General features: G+C 36.6%; 1 protein-coding gene across 1 annotated transcript in view; it reads left to right on the top strand.

Annotated features, from left to right (window-relative positions):
• ct (homeobox protein, cut) overlaps window positions 1-23,058 on the top strand; it is a 251,784-nt gene that overhangs the window by 36,028 nt on the left and 192,698 nt on the right. Inside the window, exon 2 of the mRNA XM_089102897.1 lies at window positions 10,835-10,956. Within this exon, the coding sequence (XP_088959023.1) occupies window positions 10,901-10,956 (56 nt within the window). The 5' untranslated portion in view covers window positions 10,835-10,900. The remainder of the gene's footprint in view (window positions 1-10,834; window positions 10,957-23,058) is intronic.

Genomic DNA, 23,058 nt, shown 5'->3' with positions numbered 1-23,058 from the left:
AGGGCTATGAAGGGCTATTTGTTACTTCTGATTTAACGAATTTTTCATATTCACTTTCCAAACAATTTGTAATTATCTTTGGTATTAATTTTTTTTAATATCTTCTTGCTGTACAAATCTAAGGATCAGTCGTATTCTTTGACCCCTTGTTTGACCCGCTTTTTGTTCGGCCTCACAAAACAAATAAGTAGACCCTGCATTACGTGCAAACATAACTGTTCGCCTATTCTCATAGTCTTAGCAGAGATCCCTGAGAGAAACCAATTCCATCAAGAGATTTGTGTTGGGACATATAGCCTTGAACTTATACAAGTTTTTGTAAGTACGCTTTTATGAGGTCCAATAATTTTTTGGCCAAACGGTTTAATCTTTTTGGTCATATTAACCGTATGCTTTAAACCCTAAACCTGACGAAACACAAAAATGAAGTATGTGTCATCCGCAAAACATAACTGTTACACTATTCGGTACTGATGAATTATGCGGGCCCACCGCTATATACTGTATCAAGGAAACCAGTCACAAAACCCGTCAAACGGGCTATTTGCAAGAGACCGCTATAGATAAATGATTGCAAAGCCGTGGTTTCTCAATGAGTTACAATATTTAAACGTTTGTTTTTTAGGGTTTAGGGGGGGGGGTACCTAGGTTACGTTAGGTTACATATTTAATATATGCTTTGCTTTATCCCCCGCCCCCTAATGTGCAAATATATAGCCCAAATTTGTTTCTAAACTATTGTATGTTCATCCTATTTTATTTTATTTCTTTAGCATTAACCAAACTTGACTTCTTCGCGGTGCCCGCAAAATGCACCAGTACCCACTATTCTTATAGAGAATAAAATGGGGTAAATCATTTACATAAATTAAAAATAGTAACTCTGCTAGTACAAATCCGGTACTTGGGCACTATATAGGGGACTTTACAAGGAAACCAGTCAAGAAAAACCCGTTTTTGGCGGGTTAAATCAAGAGACGGCCATAGAGTAATGCAATGCATAGCGTGGTTTTCATTGCAAATATGATATTTAAACTGTTGTTTTTTGGGGTTTAGGGGGAGGGGTTAGGTTACGTATTTAATATATGCTATGCTTCACCCAACACCCCCCCCCCCCCACCCCTAATGTGCAAATATATAGCCCAAATTTGTTACTAAACTATTATATATTCATCCTATTTTATTTTATTTCATTAACATTAACAAAACTTGACTTCTTAGAAAGACCCATATAATGCCCAAATACCACAAATCCTGACCAATTTGGCTTCTGAACGCCTCATATTTTGCAGCAACTTTCATAATAGCCTTACAGAAAAATAGTGTTGCTACCAAAAAATGGCTATTTATACACTCCTAAATTGATTCCTCAGTCCTACTTTACTGATGACACTAATGTTGATTCCGTAAGTTCCCCCTCTTTCTTACGGATCAATAGGTCATGTACTTATTTCCCATTATGGATCCGGTGCGTCAAAATGACAAATATGACCTACGATAGCATTATTGGTAAACATGGCCCCGCTATTTCACAGTTAATCAATAAAGATAATACTTATTAGTATATAAAGGGAGAAACATAATTGGACATGAAATAATCCAGGTGACTTGAATGCCAAAGAAATTCCCGTGTTTTGAGAACGGATGTCATCTTTAAGGGGTAAAAAGTATATGGTCAAAAACCGGAATTGCAAAGACGAGACTTTTATTTTCCCCATTTTTAGTGAGTTATATGACCCAGTGTTCAACAAATAGGTCCGCAAACAATTGCCGGTACTGTTCTATTAACCGGACCCTTTTGAATACGGCAATGCATACCAGTCACGAAGTAGATCTTAACGCGTGAAGAAAACAGGTTTACAATGCCTTCTGGGATATAAACAAAGGCAAGAACTGTATTTAGATGTTTTTTTTGTTTTTTTTTGGGGGGGGGGCGAGGTACCTTGGTTAGGTTTGGTTGGGTTAGGTTACGTATTTAATATTTGCTGTGCTTTGCCCCCCCCCCCCTAATGTGCAAACATATAGCCCAATTTTTTTCTAAGCTATTATATACCCATCCTATTTTATTTTATTTCATTGGCATAACCAAACTAGCACTATATAAAAGAGTCTGGTTAATAGAACAGTGCCCAATTGCCTTGCACATTAAGTTCCAAGCGTTTATCAACCACTTGACTTAAGATCATATCCAGGATTTTGTTCGTGAGGGGAGTATTTTTTCCGGGAGAGATAGGGTTGCAAGAAACGGTACTTGTTAGGTTACACACCCAAAGAAGTGAAGTTAGGTTAATCCTAATGAAATATAACCTTTAATGCATATAATAATATAATTTGAGCTATATATTTGCACATTAGGGGGGGGGGGAGTTAAAGCATTTGGACAGCGAATTAACCCCCTCCCTCTAATATGCACATATATAGCCCAAATTATACAAGTCCAATGTATTCTGTCTAAGTTGAATACATTGTATCAACCGTCACTAGTCTTTGTAGCTATGAAACCGGTTTTCTGAGATCTAACCTAAGCGTTATTCTTGAGCGTGTTCCGTATTATTAACAAGTATACAAGGAACTTTCCAAAACGCATATCAACTTTGATTATATGCGTTGTTGTTACTTTTTTCGAGCCAGACACAAATTTCAAAGGGGGATTTAAACCGAGTAACCCCTCCCTCCCAGTATACGGCCTTGCCTTGACTGATGATTTCAATTCGTGACTAAACCCGTACAGAGTGCTTGACTGTCTAAACTACCAAATATAGCACAAAAATATCAGAAATCGGAAAAAATAGCACATAGAGATAGAAAAAAGCAAAAACCAAAATCTGGTTAAAGGAGATGGGTATCCCTATCCACCAAAAGTTCTTAAGGCAAAAAAGTTCTTGGTACTTGTCCATTATTCAGAAAATACCGAAGTTGATTCAATTTACAGATACACGGGTTGAAACAACTGAAACGCTTGGGAGATAGATAGGATATATATAATTTGGGCTGTATATTTGCAGATTAGGGGGGGGGGGTTAAGTATAGCGGGCCTGCATGCAAAATGTAACCTAACCTAACCAAAATACCAACTAAATATTTAATTAAAACATAGCTACAATGTAGTTTTCCACTGAGCCGAAGCTAACTGTCTCCTTATACAGACAGCAATAAACCGGATACTGTCTGATTTTGTGGATCCAAATTTTTGATTTTCTCTGAATATTGGACAAGTACCAGGTTCTTATTTTGGTGTTCTTAGTGGGTTAATATTTCCGTAGTATCCCAATATGTTCCTACTATTATCAATTACTGGATAAAAGAGTACCTTGATTAATCTTCTTTTAACAAAAATTAACTAATGGACTAGTAAAAGGATTGCCACCAGGCCACCAGGTCAAAAAGCCACCAGGTCAAAAATAAATCCACTAAAATCTTGAAAAAAATAAACTCCGGTAGGTAAGAAGCCATATTATCAAATTGAACGCAACGAACTGAGTGAATTTCAGACAATAATAAGATTCAAACGGCTTTCATTTGTCATAAGATAAATATCTGATTCTGCGGAAATAAAAAAATAAAAATCATCAAACATTCCATCTTCTGATCTTCTAACAAAGAAAAAGGAACAGCTGAAAGAAATAATGAAACAATCACGTTGAATGACTTACATACCGAACTAAAATAATTTTGGGAGTCACTTTGGAGAACGTCATTTTTCTTTAAAAACGTTTGACGTTTTCCGCTAAGGTTTTGTTGAAAAACAAAATCGGAATGCCGGCGATCATTTATTGTCTCCCGGTGAATGTCTTATTGCAAACAGGAAATTTCTAGCGATATATCATCTTCGATATTGTCTGGAGCGTTCTCCGATCTGATTTAGTCGTATTAATAATCCAAAGATAACATCTAACATCCTTGCCGTTTGTTTCTCAAGATAAAATGAAGATTTGATTCCACAAGGATGTTTTGAAAATTAAATGAAACTTGGCATTGAAGGATCAAAGCACGGTGAGTCCTATAGACCAAAGACTTTGAAATAAATTATATTCTCCCCCCCCCTAGCCTCTCTTAGGTACTTTTGCCCCCTTTTCCTCCTCGAGTCTAGTCCTACTCCAAAGCCACGATTTTCTAAGATTTTTAGGTACTTTTCCATTATTCAGAAAACACCTAGAATTTGGATCTGCAATATCAGACAATAACCGGTTTATTGCTGTCTATACCTTGAGAGAATTAGCTTCGGCTCAGTGGAAAACTACATTGTATTTTAATCAAATATTTAGTTGTTATTTTGATTAGGTTAGGTTACATTTTGCATGCGGGCCCGGTATGCTTAACCCCTCCTCCCCTAGTGTGCATACTTACAACCCCAATTATATATATCCTATGTATTACCCAATGTGTTTGAGTTGTTTCAACCCGTGTATCTGTAAATTGAACTAACTTGGGTATTTTCTGAATAATGGACAAGTACCGATTTCTATTTTGTTGTTTCAAAATTATGAAGTTTCTCGAGCAGTACAATATTTTCGTCATGAGTTAGATTTGACAACGTTGTTCATTCGTTAAAATTCAAATATTAACATTGTGCTGGCTCCAAAAGACAACTACACTGTCAAAGGAAAGACACATCTTTTTAAACAGTTTGACATGATATGTTGTTAGGTACTGTTTTTGGTAGTTTTTACGTTTGTTAATGTTTTTTTTTATTTGGTGTCTGCTACTACTAAAAATGTGAATGATATTTCGGTACTTTCATGATTTAGCCCCCCTACCGCTGAAGTTGTTCATTCATTGACGCATTATAAAACCGTTTATTTTCCACTAGTTTCATTCAGCTTAGCGTGAGACAAGACAGAGAGAAGTGACAGAATAGATGGAAAATATATAATTTGGGCTATATATTTGTACATTAGGGGGGGGGGGAATAAAGTATTTGGACAATTTGTAGTTAGAAAGCAATTCTTACTTCATAATATGCAGAATAATTATACCTAACACATTAAGCATGCATACTCGCTATACTTTACCCCGTCCCCACCCCCTAATGTGCAAATATATAGCCCAAATTTGTTTCTAAAGTATCATATTTTTATCATACTTAGGTATATTTCTTATTTATTTTCTTAGGTATATTTTTTTATACTATGAGAGGAATGGACGCACTTCTCATTTAAAGAAGGGGAATCCCCTTACATAAGAAATTCTTTTATAGCCAATAATAACGAGCTATACAGAAAAGGAATAAAAAAATGTTATAGTTAGATTTATGGATTTAACATTGACAAGTTCTTTAGGGAGTTTCTATTAAGTAATGGGGAAATTGCTAGTGGTTTTACAATTAAAGATATTTATTGCTATATTTTCATATGACATACGTCAAGGTTAAGATCTGTGATGGACTGCTGCATTGCCATCATTTACAGGATGTTCATATATAAACTGTAATTGTTTTCTCTAACTTAAAGACACTTACTAGAAAAGGTATATAACAGTTACATCTAACTATAGATAATTTGCAGCTGTGTCTTACTGTAAAAATCCTTATTTGACAACAATGAGAAAAGGAGAAATCGGGGAAATTCCTGACTGTTGCGAAGATTCACGCATGCGTACAAATAATAATTCTTTTTATAGGAGGAGGGGTAAGCAGAACTCTTTTTACGTGAGGAGCGGGGGGGGGGAGCAATGGCGTCGAACACTTTTTTGCCAGAAACGTTTCCGCATTGTTAAATTAATGTATTTTTATGTGTTTTCGTTCTAGGGGGGGGGGGGTATTGGATAAAAACGTATTTTAATTCAAAAATTTCAACTCAATCACAACAATGATTTACAAATAAGTAGTTAATGTCATCACTTTTTTGCCGTAGTAATGTTATTGCTGAAATTAGTTTCAAATATTCTGATTTTTCAGTATTGTAAATTTTAACTATATTACGAATTTTTATTTTTTAATTGAATGAGACAAATACAAGAAGAAGAGAAAGAAAAATATACTTGAAAGTCATCATACAAAACGATACGATTGTGAGCCTGGCCATCTCTTTAAGAGAGCTCAAGAGAAGTTCTTACGTATTAAAAAGTGTGCTGTAGTTCCATTGGTTGATTTTTATGACGTATTTTAAAAGTCAATCACATTATTCCTTGTTTGTAGAGAGAAAATAACCCACCCTATTAAAAAATAGGCGTATAAATTATATCGATTTAAATGTTGTGTGAGGGAGGTTGCTCCCTCACACAAAGTGCTATCCCTAGCTGATTGGCTAGCACGCTAGCCTTGAAATCCTGAGAAACTCTAGGTGTGTTTTTGTATGATTTGCCCTTTCTTGAGGGGGAGGGAGGTTGAGAGTATTAATCCCCCCAAAATTAAGTCGTCCTAGCTGAGTGGTTAGCACGCTAGCCTTGAAATCCTGAGTCCATGAGGACAGGAGCCCGAGTCCTGGTGTTGCTTGCCATTTGGCTTGGAAAAGGGTCAGTAGCGTGATTGTAAGCACAGTCAGAGTTGACCCAGCTTTAAATAGTACCCGAAGAAGTCTGGGGAAGGTAAAGAGGAAGGTTGTGTGAAAGCACAGAATGGCTGGCCTCAACCCCCAATTGCTATCTCCGCTGTTCTCCGTAAAACGGAGATCAGCACTGCCGGTTTGGACTTTAGAGTCTAGTGGAACATATTTTACCTTTAGCTTTGCCCCCAAAATTGGATAGTGCTTACGTACCTGGCAGCAGGGAGGGGCTACAAAAAACTTAAAAAAACGCATCAGAAATTTGTTTATGTTCATTTTCGTTACGCTTTTACGAGTCATACAAACATTTCGGGGGGGGGGGGGGTGGTGGTTAAAACTCCCAAAACCCCCCGGGATACAGCCTTGCCTGGCAGTATCGGGTTCTACGCTAAAACTGTCAGAAATTTCTTATTTATAGCTGCGTAATAATATTCACACGCTATTGAATCTTTGCAATAAAACTTCAAGGACCAACCAATCAAAAATAAGAAGGAATTATGGTCAAATGGTATAAATAATCCTAATATATCTTCTTAGTGTAAGGGATCTAAATAGACATTGAACAAAAGCAAGATTTATTACTGGAAAATTATGGCAATGCTGTTCAAGGCATTTCTAATCATGCCACTTCACTTTGATATAGAGTCAGCCGCAATAGTAGAAATGCCCCTAATCTAAAAGGCCATAAATCAATTGATCATGTTTGAATTGTGTTAGATTGGTATGACATTATTTTTTTTTCTGTTTTATGGGGTAAACAAAATGGAAATAGGTGAACACAGGGTGAATCCTGGGATACATGTGGACAGGAGTTAAAATTTGCGTTGGCTGCTGGATTTCATTTTACCTGAGTAAAAAAGAAAGTGTGGGCGAATGATCAGTTTCGCTTCCGGTTTGAAAATTCATTTATCCATTGTAGATCCATTTTTTTTACGGTTAAATTTTGTTGAAAAGAAAATGTAAAGGACATATATATATATATATATATATATATATATATATATATATATATATATATATATATATATATATATATATATATATATATATATATATGTGCCGGGTAAAGAAAGTAAAGCCTCGAAACCCGTTAAGGCAGGTGGTATTTCTTCTGATGAGCCCTAAATGGAAGGTTCTACTTGGAAATATTTTGGTAGATGTGAGGTGCTTTTGCTTATAAATTTACAACGACTTACATTTATTGATGACGACTTTGCATGAACTTGGACATTTCTATTTGGTTGACGGTTCGGGTATACTGTTTGGTCCTAGATAGTTGGATAGATGGGTAAGGTAAAAGCCTCGTTCAAGTGCACATTTGTCTCAATTGCTGGATTAGGACGACAGTTTTTTTTTTTTTTTTTTTTTTTTTTTTTTTTTTTTTTTTGCCAAGTAATTACCTCTTAAACATAATATATATATATCAAACCTTGCATAAAACTAAAAAAGTTGACTGGGAACGCTCACTAAATCCAAGGAGAAAAGACATCATTTCCGACATTAACCAATTTCGGACATTCACGGTAATATATATATATATATATATATATATATATATATATATATATATATATATATATATATATATATATATATATATATATATATATATATATATATATATATATATATATATATATATATATATATATATATTGCATCATAGAAACAGTCTCATAGAAATAATCAAAGTAGAAACCTCCAGTTTCCGATGGGGTTTATTAAACTGAAGAGGGAACCTTCTTACAGTCCAGCGTTTTTTATATGCTATATATATTATTTTAACATTATTAGAATTAATATAGTGGTATCAATTCAAAAAAAAAAAATTCAGAGGGCCAAGATGTTTTTTTTTAATCTAGGAGGGTAATTTTGTTCTATTTTTTTCATTCTTTTTCAATTCCCATAAAAAAAGGCTTTTCGATGAAAATGCAAAAAAATATTTTTTCAAATCTAAAGAGGGGAATCTATAGGGCAAATGCCTCCGTTCTACCTTCTCCCTCCGATATAGTCACCTTCGTACTTCTATTGTAGTTCAAAGAAGTTTTTTGTGTATGTAATCTCTTTTATAAAAGTAAAAAAGTGTTCTTTGTTTAAAGCAGTTGGAATTGTAACTCAAAGCCCCCTTGCAATCATATAATTTCTGTAAATACAACGCCTCATTTGAAATCTTTCATTAGACCGGCCAATAAGATATACACAGTCTTTCGTAGATGATCACGATTGTGACTTCTGAGTCGTGTTTTCAGGCTCAGTGTTCGAACACGGGTTGTTCTCGTCTAGTTTTTCGTCTGGTTTCAGCGGGTTCGAAGTTTCAACCCTGTGGTTTCTTCGAGAACCCGCTTTGTGAAAACGCTTGATGCACTAGATGAAAACAACCCGTGTTCGAACCCGCTGAACCGTGAACAACCCGTCTTCGAAGACGGGTTGTTCTCGTCTAGTGCATCAAACGTTGTGCATCAGTGCATCAAACACGGGCTTGAAACTTCGAACCCGTTGAAACTAGACAAAAAACTATAAATTTGAAACTAGACGAGAACAACCCGTGTCCAAACCCGCTGAGCCTGAAAACGCGGCTCTGGCTTATCTGTCTTCAAAGCTGACTCAAATTTTACGTATCGTCAGTCGGGTATCAAAAGGTCCATCTCTGCAATCGTAAATTTTCAGAAGAGCAAAAAAAAACTCACAACTTTTTTTTATTTCCCCTCCGATAACCGTAAAACAAAACGAATTTAAATGTACGTATTTTACATCTTATTCGGTTTACGTTTTACATTTGTCGGAGGGGAAATAAAAAAAGCTATGGGTTTAATATTTGTTCATCTTAAAAATCTACAATTGTAAACCTCTGTATACTTTTATATGCCTTTTCCCTTGACTGATGTAATGGTTTACGTAAATTCTCAAAGATAGCCAATAGCATTAACGTCGGTCTATATGGCCTTTATTTAATAACGTGAGAATACACATACAGAGAAAATAAGGTCGCAGACACACATAAATCTAAGACGAAGGCAAAAGACGGACTGACTTTAGAAGTGTACCAAGAGTATAACATTCCTGAAATGGAAGTCCTAGTTGCTGGCTATCCACTGGCCTGAGAATAAAACGTTAACACGATAAGCTGTGGCCCTCCCGGAAGACCCCTAGAGAAGCTATTGTTGACATATACATTGCTAACTCTGTTATAGTAACGAGACACCAGGAAAAGCCTTCTCAAATTTATATTTCAAATACTTGACAGATTCTCCCCCCTGTTTTAAGTTAAATTTCCCAAATTTGGCTTACCGCCTTATCATTAAAACCTCAAACTTTAATTAAATTCAAAGCATTCTATACCTTTCCCAAAATATTCACTTAAGGTACATATATCTATATTTATTTTTCGACTATTAAAGTCCGATATGGTTTACGAAAGGAACGCATTTTTTTTAGGTTTATTTTGTGTACCCCCCCCCCCCCGAAAATAAATCTGAGTAAAACCCCCTCCGAAAAAAAATACTGGGTACGGTCTTGCTTACATAAGTAAACACTTACATAGTATAAAAGAACCCATCGGACGCGTCTCAGCAAATTGAAAATGACATTTTACTGCCATTTGCTTCCGTGTTGAAAAGGTGTGATTTAATTCTATTGGGTTACCTCTCTGACGTGTTATTATAAGCCAATCATATTATTCCTTGTTTCGGAGAGAATAAAGAATAAAACTTAAAAATACGAAGATAGAGAATTGGGTTTCTTCATTTCTTTGGTTTTTATTCTTTGTTATGGCAGGCCAATGTGGTTTACGAAATTGTCTTTTCCTGATTATCTGAAAAGATTAATGTTTTTAAAATTCAAAATTTTAAATTACCTGAAAAGAAATAATGCCTCCCCTTTTAAACCCAGGTTAAGTATTGCTGGGTTACAGATCTAGATTGAAAAAGAAATGTAATTTCTGGAGAGACAACTCAGACGTTTAAATACTGATTAGCTCTTTCGCAAGGAATATAAAACCGGTAAAAGAACGAAAAATTTTCAGTCACAAAATTTTTCGCAACCAAACTCTCTCATTGGTTTCAGTTTGATTGCTGCTGCAGTTGTTTTGTAAATTTGAATATTATTTATGCTAAAAATCAATTTGTTGTTAAATTTTAAACATATTTGTTTTAGCTTCTTCCATTTTATCTGCACGTGACCAATATTTATACTTTTTCAAATCGAAAATATTTGAAGGATCAAATTCCTTTACCTCAGAGACAATCATTAAGTTCCAATTCACATAATTCATTTTCAGCCTGTCCTAGCTTTATTGTCTTTCCACTCCACCTTTCCCGATAAATCATTAAATATAAATAAATTCTATTTTTCAGTTTTTCCACGTTCTTGGGATACTTCGGTTTGACAGACAAGCTTACTTATGCCCGTGATTACAATCCATGGCGGTTATTCATGCCCAAAGAGACTTGTCCTTTGAAGAAGTCAAAGAGAGCGGGTAAGTACTCTGAATTAAAGGGCTGGACCAAAAAGTATGGGTAACTGATAAGAGTGGAAACTCGCCCTAGTGCCAAAAAAATCACCAGCCCCATCTAACATCTGGTGAAATTTTTAGGCTAGTGCTAGTATCTATCTTTCAAACAGTAGATTAGCTTACTCTAAACAGCCAAATTGGTACTTGTTAAGAATCCGGTAGTCACGTGAGAAGTGAAGTTTCGTTAATGCTAATGAAATAAAACAAAATAGGATAAAAATATAATAGTTCAGAAACAAATTTGGACTATATATTTGCACATTAGGGGGAGGGGGAGGTAAAACATAGTATATATTAAGTACGTAACCTAACCTAGGTACCTCTTTTTGCCCCTTCAGCCCCAAAAAACTAAAGTTTAAATCTTTGTCACGGAGTGAGCAACGCCTCACAAGGCAGAGAACCTGTTTTTCATGTAGCATCTCGGTCTTTCTCGATGCAGTCTTTCTGGCGTGACTACTGGATTCTTAACAAGTACCGCCAAGTATTTACCTATTTGGACAGTTTTAAATACAGGTAATGGAAAAGAGCACAAAACTATTTAACTAGTAGGCCTACCAGTTTAAACCTAAGCCTACTTTGTGGAGTCTTGATAGGCCTATTGAGTTAAATTAGTTCTTGAAACAAAACCAGTACGGGTTACTTATTACTTATATATAGACTTCGCCTTTAAATGCTATAAATGTATAGATTAGTCTAGCCCTATATCATTACCATATCGATTAGCCAGTTCGGTTTGAAATTTTCTACTTACTTAGAGACACTTTTAATGCTTTCTTCAGCCACTACACTGCATTTGGCGCTAGTAGTTTCCAATTCCTATTTTTCCATGTTAAATCGCGGGAGATCCGACTCGTATCAGTTACCCATACATTTTGGAATGGGCAGTACGGGCGTCAATCCGGCGTTGCCGAGTTTTTCTAGTTCTCCTGGGTAACATTTTCCTGCCGATGGGGCAAGTAGTTTTGTAATTTCTATTTCACCCTACTAAAGCAGTAAATATTTTCATGCCACAATCCTGTTTGGTTACAACTAGTTCTATATCTGATAATTCATGGTTGGGGGTGGGAGTGAGTTTTCGTAGTTCCAATGAGTAACATTGTCCTGCCAGTGAGGTCAGTGGTTTTTCAATTCCTATTACATCCATGTTAAAGTGGCGACTATTTTCATTTCATCGATTTACATCCTGTTTGGTTATGACTTGGCCCATGTCTGATAAAACAGGGGGGTCTAGTGCCACTGGGTAAAAATGTCCTGCCAGTGGGACTAGTGGTTTTTAATTCCCGTTACGCCCGTACTAAAGCAGAAAAGATTATCATCTCATCAATATCCATCCTGTTCGGTTCTGACTAGTTCCATGTCTGAACTAATTTCAAAATTCAATAATTACTCACATATAAAGAAAAAGTCTTAATAAACACATATCCAAGCTATAAATAAAAGCATCAATAACTATTTACAGATTTTGGCTAACATTTAAAAATTCAACCACCTGACGTTTTAGAGGTGAGAGTGGCAGCTCCGTGCCACAGCTAGAAGTGTATTCCATACTTCTGAAGTTGCCACCAGATGGTTAAAACCAGACCCCACGCAAGGCGTGGTAGGGAGCCTTATGCCGTCCCGTAATTTCTTCAGTTCATTTCACATGTATCACCATGACCGTGTATAATAGCTTAAAAGCTATTATGGTCTCATTTTGAGCTTATTGCGGCATCGAATAAAGGAACTTTGATATCTTTTTAGTCTCCTGGAAAATTTTGGTTTTGATTTTTGGTCCCCTAACGCAAGGTTTTGATTATAAACGTGTTGTCATACTTTTTCTTAGCGTCAAAATTTCCTAATTAACTCTGTTCTGTCGTATTTTACTGCTACAATTACTACTAAAAACATACTGTTGCCCCAAGACCCTGAGGCCAATAGAGCTGCGCATGCTTCCCCCTATCTATTCAAAGCCTCCCTCTTTACACCCTCCCAAAAAGTTCCCATTTCCTTTAAATCTTACTCTATGACATCCTCGCACCCCAAATGAGGACGAGCTGCTTTTCGTTTAGTCCTTGCTGGTTGGCCAAAAAGGGCATTCTTCGGCAATCTCTCATCCTTCATCCGCAGAACGTGCCATAGCCGCCTCAACCTTTATCTCATTATATCCCTAGAAATCAGGATTCAACAACACTTTTCGTACAGCCTATTGTCTGAAATACGGTCAGTCAGCCGGGTACCCAGAACAATCCGTAGGATGGAAAATATCTAGCAAATCTTCATCTGTTTTTTGGAATGCCCATGCTTCAGAGCCATATTAGTTTCCAATATTTATTTCAATGTAACCCTTAAAAGTCAGAAAGAGCTACGCTTTTCACGCAGCTTGTTGTTTGACATACAGTTGGTCAAATGGGTACCTGAAACAATCCGTACTCTTCTGGAAGACATTCAACAGATCACCCTCTGCCTTTCGAAGAGCGCACTGTCAGAACCTTACTTGACCACTGGCTTTACCGTTGCTTCCAACATGCTGAACTTGGTTCAACAGATCATCCCCTGCCTTTCGAAGAGCCCACTTTCAGAACCATATTTGACCCCTGGCATTACCGTCGCTTCCATTGTTGTGATATTGGTTCAACACATCCTCTGCATTTCGAAGAGCCCACTTTCAGAACCATACTTGGCCACTGGCGTTACCGTAGTTTCCAATATTCTGATCTTGATTCAACAAATCATCCTCTGCCTTTCGAAGAACCCACTTTCAGAACCATACTTGACCACTGGCATTACCTTCGCTTCTAATATTCTGATCTTGGTTTACAGACTTGTCTTCCTAGTTTTTTCCAACTATGAAAGGATACCCTGGGCCTTGGCTATTCTATCTTTTAAATCCTCACTATATCTACCATCTTCGCTAATAATACTACCCAAGTAAGTGAAGCTATGCACTCCATCAATCTTCTCCTTACCCAGTATCACCTCTTCACCTTTGTTTATTTCAAGTCTTGGTATATGAAATATGTGAAATTGTGTTCGATTCATACTATTTACTTGCTAATTTTAAGTTACAATTCCTGCTGTCAATGGAATACCAGCAAGGTTGTCACCCGGTGAAAAAAAAATTATATCTTAGCAATTTTTTGGTTGATTTAGTGATTTTCTTCAATAATCTAGTGATTTAAGTGCTGATTTCATGACTTTTGTTTTTTGGTAATGTAAAAATCACTCGAAATAGTGATAAATCACTAGGGGGTGGCAACCCTGAATACCAGCTGCAAGGCTCAAGCTAGCTACCATCCGAATACGACCTTGAGAATGTGGACCTTAATCACCTTTGCCAACACGGCCAATTCCTAAAATGCTACAATTGCCCAAATTTACGCGCTACGCTGCGACTTTCGGTGCTATAGTCAAAAAATTGACTGTAATAGTGTTAAAATAGCACTTTCGTACTACAGGTGGCAACCCTGGCCTTAATATGTCTTTGTTTGACTCATGTTGCTCTCAAAAAGGGAGAGCAACTCCCTCTTTACCAAGAAAAGGTGATAAGTTAAGGTTTCGCCGTTTGGCGTAGTACTGTTTGTCAAAATTTCATTCCTTCTAATTTTTGAGTTGGTTTTAGGGCCAGTGTCTCCCAAGAGCCAAGAATTTTTGAGAACTTACAAATTCTTCTAGCAATAAAATCTGGGTGTAGACCAAAAAAGTAGGTACATATTACAGGCTATACAAATCATACTCTGCCAATTAACGATATTGTCTTATATTGGCATCTTAAACTCTGTTCGATTCATTAATACAATTGCTAATTTTGATTAACGAAGCCCGCTGTCAGCGGCTTTAACCAAAGAAAGAAATTTATGCTAATGAGCAATTATTACTAATTTAGATATTGACATGAAAAAATAACTTGGTATGGTATTATTAGCAAATAATAACTAAAATGTTAATTATCGTGCCACGGATTGCATGATCAAATCCAGTAGTTGCGTCTCTTAGGAATCCATTACTATACTATTACTATTTGAATTTGCCAGCTTTCTTTTTCGTTTATGTGAAATGGAATTGAATAAAGAAAGAAAAAGCATACCTGGGGAGCAGACACGTACGTCGAATTTTTTCCAACAGAGAGGGGGGTCCAATAATAAAAATAAAACAATAATTTCCATAAGAAGTTTCCAGAAATTCGAAAAAGTTCAGTGATTTGAGAGAGGCTGGGATCCACTCCCCCCCCCCGTGTTTGCATCCCTGCGTGGGAGTATGCATGATTAAACCCCCCTCCGAAAATAAACGTACGTACTCCCTCCTCCCAAATAGCTTGACCCAGTGGCGTCATTTAGAGGGGGGCAAGGGGCAGTTGCCCCCCCCCCATAATTCGGAGAGAAAAAATTATTATATAATCCATGCCCCTTGATTCTCCAATTGTGGACCCCTCTTCCCCCCCAATAAAAATGCTGGAGCTGCGCCCCTGGCTTGGCCTCCGTAAGAATAAAAGTTATGCGTTTACCTCTGATTAAAACAATACATGAGAGACAGTAACGTAACTGAATGAGTGTTCTTGAAAGGTTTAGACCAGGTAAGCACTTAAGAATTTATTCGATGGGGGCACAGTGTTAAGAGGAGGGAAACAGAAATACCAAAAACAGGTGTCTAATTTTGAAAATATATGCAGTTAATCGGAAAAAATATTAAAAAATTTGTGATTCTTGGGAGAGTCTAGTCTATGGGGCTGGAGGACTCCGACCTGTGCATGGGCTTGGTATTCCAAAGTACGATGAAAATGATGCATTTATTTTACAAAGGAGTAATTCTCATATTGAAAATCATTGCTTTTGCTCAATAGAATTCTAGCAGAACTTTTTATGCTGATTCGAAAATGTGTTCCAAATCTCCACCCCGTTGTTGTTTTCTGAAACACTAAAAATGATGGTACTTACGTGTTATAGCGACCACACTAAAGCAGTGAAGTTAGGTTAATCCTAATGAAATATACCAAAATATGATGAAAATATAATACTTAAGTAATAAATTTATGGAATAAATAAACAGAATAAATAAATGGAATAAATTTAAACGGAATAAATTTATGGAATAAATAAATTTACGGAATAAAAAAGAGAATGATGGAAAGCAGTCCGCCTAGAACGCTTTATATTAAATACCTAACCACCTCCATGTATCAAATATTTAATTAAATATACCTGTAAAGTAGTGTCTCTCGCCCAGGCTAAGCTGATTATCTCCGAGTGGAGATAGAAAACCGGTTTCATCAAACAGTTCGTGGTAACGAACTGTAAGTAAGGAGCGACCCGGCTCAATGGTAACCGAAACTCTAGAAAACGGGTTTTTGATACCAATAGATATATCAAAAGAATCCGATTGCAATGCTGATTTCAAATATAGATTTTTCATCAAGTTTAGTGCTACCCATCAAAAGTTACGCGCCTGAGAAAATTTGACTGATTTTCAAAAAAAGAGGGAAAGACCCCCTAAAAGTTATAGAACCTCTATGAAAATCCCACCATCAGATTCAGAGTATCACAGAACCCTACTGTAGAGATTTCAAGCTCCTATCTACACAAATTATGAATTTTGTATTTTTTGCCAGAAGAAAGATAACGAATGCGTGTTTATTTTTTTTTTTTTTTTTTCCCAGGAGTGATTGTATCGACCAAGGGGTCCTAGAATATCGTGGGAGGGCTCATTGGAACGGAAATTAAAAGGTCTAGTGCCCTTTTTAAGTGACCAAAAAAAATGGAGGGCAACTAGGCCCCCTCCCACGCTTATTTTTTTCCAAAGTCATCCGATCAAAAATTTGAGATAGCCATTTTGTTCAGCATGGTTAAAAATATGATTAATCTGTCTTTTAGGATGACCTAATCCCCCGAAGTCCCCGGGGGGAGGGCTAAAAGTTATGAACTTTACCCAATGCTAAGATATAGGATTGGTTATTGGGAAGTATACAGAAGTTTTCAGGAGGTTTTTTTCTGGTAGTGGGAGGGAAGGGTGAGCCTAGGGTTACTTTGGAGGATCTGTGCATGAAGGAAGTTTTCATGGGGGAAGGGAAATTGCCATGAAGGGGGCGCCGGACTTGCCAGAATTATTTATTGGTTATTGGGAAGTATACATAAATTTTCAAGAAGGATTTTTTTCTGGAGGGGGGGGGGGCTGGGGATAGGTGTCTGTCGTGAGCAGCTGTTCGGGTAAGATTGGTCGGGTGGATAAGGGACATTCACATGAAGGGGGTACTGAAATTCCAAGCATTATTTAAAAAACAATAAGAAATTAAATTAAAAAAACAAGTTTTTTCAGGGGAAAGTAATTATGGCTATCAAAGCTGCAAAAGAACAGAAATTGTTATGTATGTGAGGGGGTTCTCCCCCAAGTCAATACCTCGCTCTTTACGCTACGGTACAGTTTTTTTTAGTGCTTTCAAAAGAGCTATCTATTCTAATTAAACGGCCTTTGTGATTCAGGGGTTTGTGAAAAAAATTTGTTTTTAACTTTTAACGTAAAGAGCGTGGTATTGACTAAGGGGAGAACCCCCTCATATACGTAATAACATATACGTAATAAAAAAACAATAAAAAAACAAGCGATACGTCCCAATAGTAATCGACACTTTTAAAAACTGAATTTCGATCTCAATAAATATATCAAAAGAATGTGTTTATAATGCTGGTTCTAAATATATAATTTCATTAAGTTTAGTATTACTCATCAAAGGCTATGAGCCTGAGAAAATTTACCCGATTTATTAAAGAGGGGGGAAACATCCCCTACAAGTGGAAGAATTTTAATGAAAATCACACCGTCAGATTCAGCGTATCAGAAAACCCTATTACATAGGTTTCAAGCTCATATCTGCAAAAATCTGCAACTTTGTATTTTTTGCCAGAAGAAAAATATACGAATATAGAAGTTAGTTACGTAAGTTAATTTGTAAAGACATCCATTTAGCAAAAGAAAAGTAAAATTTTTATGCAAATTTTGTTTACTTATTCAATGACGTTTATTCAAAATAAAAGCTGCATTAACTAAAAAACGATCAGAAATTAAATAAAAACACAAATTTCTTTTAACTGAAAGTAAGGAGCGACATTAAAACATAAAACGAACAGAAATCATTCCGTATATGAAAGGGGCTGTCCCCTCCTCAACGCCACGCTCTTTGCGCTAAAGTTTGACTCTGTCTCATAACTTTGTTTTTTAAAACAATAAAAAACTTTAGCGTAAAGAGCGAGGCGTCGAGGAGGGGACAGCCCCTTTCATATACGGAATGATATCTGTTCGTTTTAAGTTTTAATGTCGCTCCTTACTTTCAGTTTAAAAAACTTGTTTTTTTTATTTAATTTTTGTCAAGAGAGAAGGATCACATTTCTTAGGTTATGGTACAAATCTGTAACAATCCTAACACAGTCTAATCTTATAAAAAATTTGAAGATAGTCATAAAAAATTGGTACAATTAGAGATGAACCAATTGAACCCTACAATCCCACCCAGTTTTTACTTTGGAAGAGTATAGTAAGAAAAAGAAATCAATCCCAATTTATCGAGATCACACCTTTTCGGAATTTAAAATTGCTCTCAAATTCATTTTTGTGTGGTAGCATTGTGTGTGCTTGCATTACCAGGGTTGCCACCCTGGCCTGGAAGAATGTACTAAATCTGAGAGAAAAATTTTACTAAATCGCAACTGTTTTTACTAAATACTCAAAAAAAAAAATTCCCGCCTGCGGCTACCACCGCACGCGCACCATCAAGTATCGATTTTTCCTATAGGACGATAATCAATAGGATTTCCACAATCTTTTTTTCTTTTTTCTTTTTTTTTCTCTTTTCCTCTTTTCTTTCGTTTTCTTAGTATGATTGAAAATTCCGGAAACCTAGAAGTTCACAAATCCTTTTTTTGATTATTTGGATGTACTAATGGCTAGGCTTCATATTCCAGATGCGGTGTATCCAAGACGTCAAACAATAGTCTGGAATCTTAGATTCTGGAAATCCTTCTGGTGAAGCCTGGCTTTAATTTTATCAATGGTCTTCAGGTGATAAAATTCAGATATGTTGAAAAATTAAAAAACAATCAACGAAGAAAAATAGCTTCAACTCATATTCACAATCAATTCAGGCGATGGACTGCTTAGAATCTGAGATGTGTTTGAAAGTGACGGCTTTTAAAATTTGTCCTCCAGTCTATTTTTTTAGGTTTGAAATCTAAACCCTTCAATTTTGCGTTTTTAAGAGAAAATTTGCCACTTTTAAAACACTAATTGGGCAGGTCTTTAAATAAAGGATAAGCAGCTTACAAAGATTTGTGGTAAATTTTAAAGCAATTAATTTATTATTTTTTTTCAAATGTTTTTTTCTGGATTCTCTCTCTTTCATATTCAAGGGAATCAAAAACCAATACAATCTATGTCACTTCAAAACGGAAATGACCTAATCGGCTACCGGTTTAGTTGTAAAAATATGTGAATTAAAAAGTGCACCTCAAATTGGACTAAGGCTGCCAAGAAAAGACTACTTATATAACATACTATAATTAGTTTTAAAAAATAACATTGTGTCAATATTCTTCAGGTCAGGCAAATCATACAAATTGAGAAGTAAGAAGAAAAATATGTAGTCACAATTAAAAAAAAGTCGCCCTTAAAAGGCTTCAATTGTCCTCGGCTTCATCCAAATTTAAAGTATCCACTAGTGTCGAATTCTGACTGAAGTGATTTACTTGTTTCCATTTCTTGACAGCCCTAGTCAAATTGCTGGGGATCACCCAGTAATGGACTCCACTTGACGACCTGAGAACAAGTTGCTTCGTTTTCATCAGGGGCAAAACACTCCAGACATTTAGCCTATTCCGGTTTTTAGTTTTGATGACCGACAAAATCCAGAACTGTCTCTCTGCTCCAGCACTTGAATGGGGCGAGCTGCAGAAATTCAGAAAGAACTTGGGCAAGTATGGAAAAAGTTCGTTTCCAGCAGCGTCTTTAAAAAGGGACAAGGCTAACCAAAAAACGTAGCAACTGTTATGAGAGTCTGGGAAAATTTTCCGAAAACAAATTAAGCCGGCATACCAGTCTTGATTTTAAATAGTTTGCCTTTCAAAGCGAGTATCAAGAAGCCAAGTATCAAGAAAACCTTATATCCTCTCCATAAAAACCTTATATCCCCCGGGGTATAACTTAAAATACTTGTCCTCATATTCTGGGGGGGTTGTCAACCCCGGAGTGTTTGTTATCTAATCCTTGAAATATTTTGAGCAAAATGACTATATCAAGAGTCTGATCAGATGCAGTTAGGTCAAAAAGCGCGTAGAGGGTATCTAGTTACCCTCTTATCACTTTTCAATGTTAAAAATTGGACTAGAAGTTTAAATTTCCCATCAAGTTAGCCTCCTCCGAGGTTTATACGACCTCTTATGCCCCAAAAAATCTCTTAATCTCCTAAAATCTCTTAAAAATCTCTTATGCCCCATGGGCATAACTTCCAACACGTTCCCCTCGGTTTTAGGGTGGTTGTGTCACTTTTTCTTCGATTACTAAGACCCTGGAAGAACCACAAATTCGTTTTGATTGAAATGCTATTGATTCAACACAAAGTTGCCTCAATCACTTTGGTTATCGAGGTCATAATGGTCCTAAGAAAACGTTGAGGCAGCTTGTTCAATGGCACTACACGCAATATTGAAGCACTGGCGGATCCAGTGGGGCCGGGAGAACCCTACCCCCTCCCCCCCCCCCCAAAGATTTTTCTGGTACTCTCTTATCCTGTTTTTTTTTTACTATTTTTAGATTAAATTTGTCAATTTGGTCAACTCTAGATCCGCCCTTGTAGTGAAAGCTACGAGTAATAGTGAAGAAAAGGTCACTATTTTTTGCTAATGCTTCGAATGCTTTCACAGTCACTTTTACAGCTGTATTGAATCAGTTTGAGAAGTTTTTCACAAACTGACATATCAGTCATAATGGGTATAAGACTGTTAAAGGAAAAATTCCTGCACCAGTCGAACTAGCCACGCTGGCTACTTTTGATATGACCAAATAATCTCAGAGTTCATGCAAGGATTTGTCGGATCTGGCTCTGTGCAAGCGTAGAAGAGCCTTGTTTCCTGTTATAATCAGTTCTACCTTGACATCTGAAGAGCAGTAAAACACTTGGCTGGCTTCAAAAAACCTGGCATCAGTGTTGGCGCTCATTACTAAAGCTTTACCATCACCTGGGATGCCAAATGGACACTTTTAGTGGCTTTTGGACACTTTTTCACTCTGAGGGACACCAAGACACTATTGGGTCAAAAAAGGCAGCTTTTTGAAAAAAAGGACCCTTTTTGTCCATTTTTCCAAATCAAAAACCAAATGTTTTTGTTTTCTTTATTTTTTTATAAATACGACTGCTTTTAATTTGTACTTTACTGTTAAGCTTTGGTAACGTCTTGGGTTATTTTTTTAGATGTTTTTTGGTGCACTGCGCGAACATTATTTGTCAACGGAATAGGACCTAAAGTCTTAACCAATGTGGTATGCTAAAACTATCTTATCCATCTTTTTCTTCTATCTTACGGTTGACGTTTGTCATCAAGTCGGTCAACTTCAAGGACCCACCTACTGCTGGTGGCAAAGTCACCAAGGCCGCTGAGCTGGAAAGAAGAAGTGACTGGCCATTCCCTGCTGGCGCGCTCCGCGTAAATCCATGTAGCGTGTAGCAGTGTGCACAAGGTTATTATTACACTGCTGTCATAGAAAGAAAGGAGTTTCACAGAAAAGCTGTAGCTGTTGCGGCTCAATTTTATTTATATCCGCTAGCTAATGTTTCTGTTTTATATTCTATACTTTCAACTTTGATTTTTTGTCAAACCCTGGTCGCCAGTTTCTATCGAGTATAACTTAAGCGAATTTATTTCAATCGGCCTTGTCTTCTCACTTTTTTAGTTCTCAAAAATGTCATTTTTGCTCAGGGCTACTTCTAAATGTTCAGAAAACGGCAATATATAGGAGTTGGTAAACGATTTTAACCACTTGACCAACCAGTTGGCTGAGTGGTTAAGGTGATCGACGTCTTTTGTTTAACTTTAATACCATGTAGGTCAAATTAGACATTTCGTTGCTACAGCCGTTCGGACCTTGTCGCACCCAAAGTTCCTTAATAGCTACCGAAGAACAAAGACTCGCATCTTTTTTGCGTAACTTATGAAAATGCCGAAGTGAAAATGAATCTCTTTGGTTGGTTCTTTCCTTTTAGACTAAGATAGGTAGCGGGATCGATAATCGATATGACATTTCGGTCTGTTGACATTCTCATGACGATTTTTTCTGCCATCTCTTCAAATTGAACTAGCACTAAACTTAGTTTATAGGTAGTGTTAATGTCAAAGCTGGAAATACCTGCAGAACTCATGCAGGTAACAGACTGCTAGGTAGCAGAAATAAGAAGGACGAATTTCAGTGATTATCGGTATTTTTTTCACAGATTTTGAAAATTCATAGTGGCAACCCTGTATATTGGCTAATTTTCTAGAGGGACACTAAAAGGATCCTTTTTTGGCTGATTTGGACACTTTTGTCCCTAAAAGTTTTGGCCGCCCTGACCATCACAGTGCAAGCGCGAAGTATTGTCACATCCTGAAAAGGCGTGGACGAACAACAGTGACTTTGTAACCTTTAATAATAATAATAATAATTTATTTTTAACCCGCTAAGGTAACAAAAGCGGAGTATAAATAAAAGAAAAGAAAAAATACATACAAATCGACTAAATACACAGTAAAGACACTAAATCAATGAAGGAGGCGTACAAACCCATGATGAGCTGGGAGAGCCTTCACTGTATGGGGGAGTTTGTCAGCAAGCTCAACTAGCTTTTCAGTTATATCTGGAAGCCCAAAAACTGAGACAAGGTTACGGTTCCGGTACCACGGAGGCAAATACAGTAGAAAACGCGAGAACCGAAAATAATAAGAACGTAATGACCGGGTATTTTTTCGCCCAAGAATGGGATAAACACCAGAAAGGAACAAACTTGAATGATCAGTAAAAACAGAATACAATTTAGCAAGGGTCTTCCTACTGTATTTCCCCCGATTGGCAACAATT

Source organism: Artemia sp. Qi Xiang Cuo, chromosome 17, assembly GCF_049724085.1.
Source record: "Artemia sp. Qi Xiang Cuo chromosome 17, ASM4972408v1, whole genome shotgun sequence".
Taxonomy (NCBI): domain Eukaryota; kingdom Metazoa; phylum Arthropoda; class Branchiopoda; order Anostraca; family Artemiidae; genus Artemia; species Artemia sp. Qi Xiang Cuo.
This window is presented reverse-complemented; position numbering and strand designations above follow the sequence as displayed.